Source organism: Somniosus microcephalus, chromosome 24 (genome assembly GCF_052327205.1).
Source record: "Somniosus microcephalus isolate GS21.2 chromosome 24, FLI_Smic_1.0, whole genome shotgun sequence".
Taxonomy (NCBI): domain Eukaryota; kingdom Metazoa; phylum Chordata; class Chondrichthyes; order Squaliformes; family Somniosidae; genus Somniosus; species Somniosus microcephalus.
This window is the reverse complement of record NC_141010.1, coordinates 35,814,406-35,821,169: the sequence shown is the minus strand read 5'-3', so window position 1 is coordinate 35,821,169 and position 6,764 is coordinate 35,814,406. Positions and strand designations below refer to the sequence as shown.

General features: G+C 43.6%; 1 protein-coding gene across 4 annotated transcripts in view; it reads right to left on the bottom strand.

The window, feature by feature from the left end:
- Positions 1–1,598: 1,598 nt before the first annotated feature.
- znf385c (zinc finger protein 385C) overlaps positions 1,599–6,764 on the bottom strand; it is a 688,258-nt gene continuing 683,092 nt past the window's right edge. For all 4 annotated transcript variants that reach the window (XM_085966483.1, XM_085966484.1, XM_085966485.1 and 1 more), the window contains one exon: positions 1,599–3,279. In XM_085966483.1, the coding sequence (XP_085822609.1) occupies positions 3,070–3,279 (210 nt within the window). In that variant the 3' untranslated portion in view covers positions 1,599–3,069. The remainder of the gene's footprint in view (positions 3,280–6,764) is intronic.

Below are 6,764 nucleotides of genomic sequence, written 5' to 3'. Positions count from 1 at the left end.
ATTGACCGATGACATTTTGAGGTCGGGGGAGCAGTAAAATGATATTCACAGTGGGAAGTCTGGGGTTATGAGGATGATATTCACAGTGTTTATTTCAATCTCACATTAAGGAAGTCGCAGGTAAATCTGGAACTGTGGAAGGGCGTTTTCTTAAAATCAATTGACGAGAAAGTATAAGACTGAAGGGGTAGCACTTAGTCCATGTATTAGACACCCCCAGTTCCTTTTGTATGTTTCACACAATGGCAACATTATAATGATGAGTGTTATGAAACCAATGACCTTCTATATGAAACTAATGATCAGTTCAGTTTTTGTAGCATATTTGTATGGGTGTGAAAAAAAAGATCATTGTAGAATATCAACAGTGGAGGCCACCAGAAAAATTATTTTGCAAAAAAACCTTAAAAAATGCAACATCTCAGCCTATACAAATTACATGGCAAAAACAATACAAGCTGTGTTAATGAATTTCTATGGAAGTATTTATAAGCTACTTTTTCCATTGAGTTTCTGTCATCAACCAAGCAAAACGGGGTAGGCAAATAGGATGTGGGTTTCTCCATAACTTCAGAGGCCTGTGCAATTCTGTGACATTTTCCTATAGAAAGACACAGAGTGCCAGCTGTTCCCAGTGAGTCAACACTTCTCCTAGCAGAGAAGCAGGCCAGTAGAAACTCTTAAAAGTCATCAAGTTAGTATCTGCTGGAAGACCATATTGGACAAATAAAAAGTTACTTCTTTTGGCAGAATTCATAACCTTACTAGTCTTACTGCTGACTCAGAGGGGGCAATTTTAACCCCAGAAAATGGGTGGGTTGGGATCGGGTAGGAGGTTAAGGTGTTAAAAAACTAAATCCTGACTCCAACCCGCCTACCTCCAGTTTTCACAGAGGCGGGTTGGGAGGTGGGCAGTCAACCCAAGAGGCTGGGCATCCATTTTAATATTATAATGAGGCTGGCGTGCCTCATGGTGATTCACCATTTTAAATTAAACTCTGGCTGGTTGGGTTTCCCGGGCTTCGGGGAACCCGCCAGCTAAAGGAAGGCGAGGGCTGCTGGATCCAGGAGGGTAAGTGCCTTTCCACTTACCTGCTGGATCCAGCGTCCCTACCTCACCCACCCCCCATGATCGGACACCCAACCCCCTCCCCATGAGCTCTGATCACCCCCATGAGGCCTCCGATCACTCCCTCCTCCCCCGAGACCTCCGCTCTCTCCCCCGAGACCTCCGGTCTCCCCCTACAAGGCCTCCCACTCCCTGAGGCCTCCGACCTTCCCCATCTGGCCCCCGATCGCCTTCCCAGTCACCCCCCTCCAGCCCCAATGCTCCTCCGGCCCCCAAACACCCCCTGATATTCTTCCGGCTCCCAAGTCCCCTCCCCCCCTCCGGCTTTTGAGTCCCAACCACCCCCCCTTCCGATGATCCTCCGGCCCCCAATGCTGATCTGGCTACCAACAACCCCCCCGCCCCCCCCGATGCTCCTCCAGCTCCTGAGTCCTGACCATCATCCCCCCCCCCCCACCCTCCGTTGTTCCTCCGGCTCCTGACCACCCCCTCCCCCACCCCCCGATCCCTCCCTCCCTCCTCTCTGCGGCCTAGTGCTGCAAGCCTACCCGCCTACAGCCAGCCAGCCTCTCCATCTGGCTGGCTGTGGGTGGGAATCAGTGCTTTCAAATTCTAATCATGCCCTTCTGTTCTCCCTGGTTTCCTGATGGTTGTCTAGCCACCCCGCTCCCGACCCGCTTCCAGATTAAAATTCTGACCAGAATGACTGAACCAAATTCCAATCCTCAAATGAATGAAATTGAGGCTTTGGGGTAAAATAGTGAATACCAAATAATGACTTTTGGTCTAACTCAAAATGACTTGATTCAGATTTAATTTTGATTTGCTGATGCAGCAGCTTCCACTGCACTTCAAATACAATTCATTATCTGAAGTGCTTTGCGAAATCTCAAAGCTGCTAAATATATGTATACGACCCTTTCAAAAAAGCTGGCGCTCACAAGTATAAAATGTGCCTCGATGAGGCAAGTTTTTGAAAATATTGAACATTAAAACACTTTGCCAGAAAACTAAATGGCCTGTGACATAAAACATAAGCTAATATTTTAAGCAAATAATTCGCTTTGAATGTTATCATGATGTTTTAAATAGAATTTATTAAAAATGGTGGTAACCTATTAATCTAAATTGTTGGAACATATGATATGGTTATTGGATGTCATCTTTCACCATTATTTTCTTGTTCGGTCTGCGAGAGCAGATAGCAACAAACTCAGTATACATAGTGCTCATTATTCCAATTATCATCTAATACCCTGAAATGTTTCAGATAATATTCTGCTCCATCCACTTCCAGGCGTTACACATGGGCTTGACATTTGTGCAGCTCCCAGGATGATGGGCGATGATAACTGACGGATGATGGTCCAGTACGGGAGAGTCAGCTGTAATACTGGACCTCTTGGTATTGCCTTCAAGTTGCCTCCTGAACTTCTATATCAAGAAAGTACTCTTAGCTGCAATGGTGGTGACATTTCATTTCTTCCATGTTATCAACCCAAATTGAGGCAATTGAACTGGGGCCACACTTGTGCTATGGATTTATGTTTCCTTCCTTGGACAACAGCAAGCCCTGTGATGTGCTACTGATTTTTCATCAACCATTTTGGTTTCAAAATCATTTTTCTTCAAAGTGTTCTTTTTTCAGATTTTTGTTTCTTTTTCTATAAAAAAAAAACGCCCTCACACACAAATACCTTTGCTAATGACTGACACATGTTAAAGAACTCACAAAAATATTGTGCAAAAAAGACTGGTAACCCATGGTTCTACCAGAAATCTACGCACATCTACATCAGTTCGTTAATAGTTTTTGTAACTGAAACCATATTTTCTTAATATGAAGTTCATCTAAATATATTTGCAGTATAAAACTGCTGATAATAGATTTTTAAGCAAGGAGGCAGAGTTCTGCCATGCATAACTTATAATGTTCACATTTATGACTGCATAGTTCCCTTTTATTTTCCAAAATGTCTGTAATGATTTGAACCCTGAAGTCAATATGGTGCAAAAAGAAATGGTGTATGTGTCGCCCTCAGAGGACCCGGAGTGGCTCTGAAGAAGGCTGGTCCAAGAAATGGTGTCTGGAAGAGTGTGGTCGGTCGAAGGGCGAGGTTTGGCATAGCACAGACAGCTGCTGTTAGAGGATTTGGTAAGAAACCAGTTGCCAATGGTTTTGTGAAATGCTTCTGAAAAGCCATCTTTGTCTGAAGAAAGAAAACACATAAAAATGATTAAGTTGTCCCAACCATTCCTGCCAAAACTGGACCTAAATAGATCTCTTATGGTTCTCCTCAGCTTAGTCCTCGTCAGGACTCTTAACATATTACCTCTGGTCTTAATTTATAAAATCTTTCAATATTGCTGTTTATTGACTTAATCTTGTCTCGGGTATTTCACTGTTTTCAATTATACTTAGAACCATAGAAGTTTTTTTGGACACTAAGATAATCATGGGATATGGGGATAGAGCAGGAACGTAGAGTTGAGGTAAAAGATCAGACATAAGAACATAAGAAATAGGAGCAGGAGTAGGCCAATTGGCCCCTCGAGCCTGCTCCGCCATTCAATAAGATCATGGCTGATCTGATCCTAACCGCCAATCCACTATGACAGGACTATCTCCTGAATCTAACAGCATTAGACACACGAAAACAGGAGCAGGATCAGGCTACACGGCCCCTGGGCCCGCTCCGCTACCCACAGGGCCATGACCTATCCGAACCTAGACTCATGTCCAAATTCCTGCCCGCTCCCCGTAACCCTTAATTCCCTTTTCTACTAGGAAACTGTCTATTTCTGTTTTAAATTTATGTAATGATGTAGCTTCGACAGCTTTTTGGGGCAGCATATTCCATGGACCTACCACCCTCTGAGTGAAGTAGTTCCTCCTCATCTCAGTTTTGAAAGAGCAGCCCCTTATTCTAAGACTATGCCCCCTAGTTCTAGTTTCACCCATCATCTGGAACATCCTCCCTGCATCCACCCGATCCAACCCCTTCATAATCTTATATGTTTCAATAAGATCGCCTCTCATTCTTCTGAACTCCAATGAGTAGAGTCCCAATCTACTCAACCTCTCCTCATATGTCCATCCCCTCATCCCCGGGATTAATCGAGTGAACCTTCTTTGTACTGACTCAAGAGCAAGTATGTCCTTTCTTAAGTATGGACACCAAAACTGTATGCAGTATTCCAGGTGCGGACTCACCAATACCTTGTACAACTGAAGCAATACCTCCCTATTTTTATATTCTATCCCCCTAGCAATGAAAGCCAACATTCCATTGGCCTTCTTAATCACTTGCTGCACCTGCATACTAACCTTTTGAGTTTCGTGCACCAGGACCCCCAGATCCCTTTGTACTTCAGTACTTTCAAGTTTCTTGCCATTAAGATAATAACTTGCTCTACGATTTTTCCTGCCAAAGTGCATAACCTCACACTTTCCAGTATTGTATTCCATCTGCCAAATCTCTGCCCACTTACTTAGCCTGTCTATGTCCCCTTGCAGGTTTTTTATGTCCTCCTCACTCACTACTTTCCCTCCCATCTTAGTATCATCTGCAAACTTTGACGTGTTACACTCGGTCCCCTCCTCCAAATCGTTAATATAGATTGTAAAGAGTTGGGGACCCAGCACTGACCCCTGCGGAACACCACTGGTTACTGATTGCCAGTCTGAATATGAACCATTTATCCCAACTCTCTGCCTTCTGTTAGATAGCCAATCCTCTATCCATGCCAGAATATTACCCCCAATCCCGTGATTTTTTATCTTAAGCAATAATCTTTTGTGTGGCACCTTGTCAAATGCCTTTTGGAAGTCTAAATACACTACGTCCACTGGTTCACCTTTATCCACCCTATATGTTACTTCCTCAAAGAACTCCAGCAAATTTGTCAAACATGACTTCCCCTTCATAAAACCATGCTGACTTTGTCTTATTAAATTATGATTATCCAAATGTCCTGTTACTGTCTCCTTAATAATGGACTCCAAAATTTTACCTACCACAGATGTTAGGCTAACCGGTCTATAGTTTCCAGCCTTCTGTCTACTGCCCTTTTTAAATAAGGGTGTTACATTAGCAGTTTTCCAGTCTGCCGGGACCTTTGCTGAGTCCAGGGAGTTTTGGAAGATTATTACCAATGCATCCACAATCCCTACCGCCACTTCCCTCAAAACCCTGGGATGTAAGCCATCAGGTCCAGGTGATTTATCCGCCTTGAGTCCCATTATTTTACCAAGTACTACTTCCTTAGTGATTTTAATCGTATTTAGCTCCTCCCCCCCTATAGACAAGATCGTATAGATTGGGAGAAGGGGAAGTGCAACGAGACCTGGGTGTCCTTGTGCACCAGTCGCTGAAGGTAAGCATGCAGGTGCAGCAGGCGGTTAAGAAGGCAAATGGTATGTTGGCCTTCATAGCGAAAGGGTTCGAGTACAAGAACAAGGATGTCTTGCTGCAGTTGTACAGGGCCTTGGTGAGACCACACCTTGAGTATTGTGTGCAGTTTTGGTCGCCATATCTGAGGAAGGATGTTCTTGCCATGGAGGGAGTGCAGCGAAGATTCACCAGACTGATACCTGGGATGGCAGGAATGACGTATGAGGAGAGATTGTGTCGATTGGGCTTATACTCGTTGGAGTTTAGAAGAATGAGAGGGGATCTCATTGAAACTTATAAAATTCTAACAGGACTGGACAGACTGGATGCAGGAAGGATATTCCCGATGGCCGGGGAGTCCAGAACCAGGGGTCACAGTCTAAGGATAAGGAGTAAGCCATTTAGGACTGAGATGAGGAGGAATTTCTTCACCCAGAGAGTGGTGAACCTGTGGAATTCTCTACCACAGAAGGCAGTGGAGGCCAATTCATTAAATATATTCAAGAAGGAGTTGGATATATTTCTTAAGGCTAAAGGGATCAAGGGATATGGGGAGAAGGCAGGGACAGGGTACTGAAATTGGATGATCAGCCATGATCGCATTGAATGGCGGAGCAGGCTCGAGGGACAGAATGGCCTACTCCTGCTCCTATCTTCTATGTTTCTATGAATGGCTCAATGGACCTAATGGCCTACTCCTGCTATATTTCTTATGTTCTTATGTTCTTTACAGCACAGAAGGAGGCCATTCAGCTCATCTGTACTGGCTCTTTGCTAGAGCAATCCAAAACACTGCCCAGCTCTCTTCCCACAGCTCTGTATCTTTCTCTGCTTAAAATACATAACCACTTTTCCTTCAGAAGTTGCAATGGCCTCTGCCTCGTGTACTCCCTGTGGCAAAGTATTTTATGCTCTAAAATCACTCTATAAAGAAATTTCTCCTAATCGCTTCACTCACTTTCTTAGTGAGAATTTTAAATTGAAAACCCCTCGTCACTAACTTGCCAACCAGAGGTAATAGCATTACCCTACAAAAAAAACCTTTATAATTTTAAAAACCTCTAATAAATTTATTCTTGGCCTTCTCTGCTCCTGTGGCAATAGTCTCAATATATCAAGTCTCCTCTCAAAGGCTCTGCTGTCTCATTGCTGGTATCATCCTGACCTGAGTTTGTTACTGTTGCAATATTACTAATAGGTGAACATGACTTTTTTTTTACTTTATTTGTATTTTTCCTCATATGTTATGGCTTTTACTGAGCAATTCAAAATTCCAAAATAAAAATAAAAATCTAGGCTTG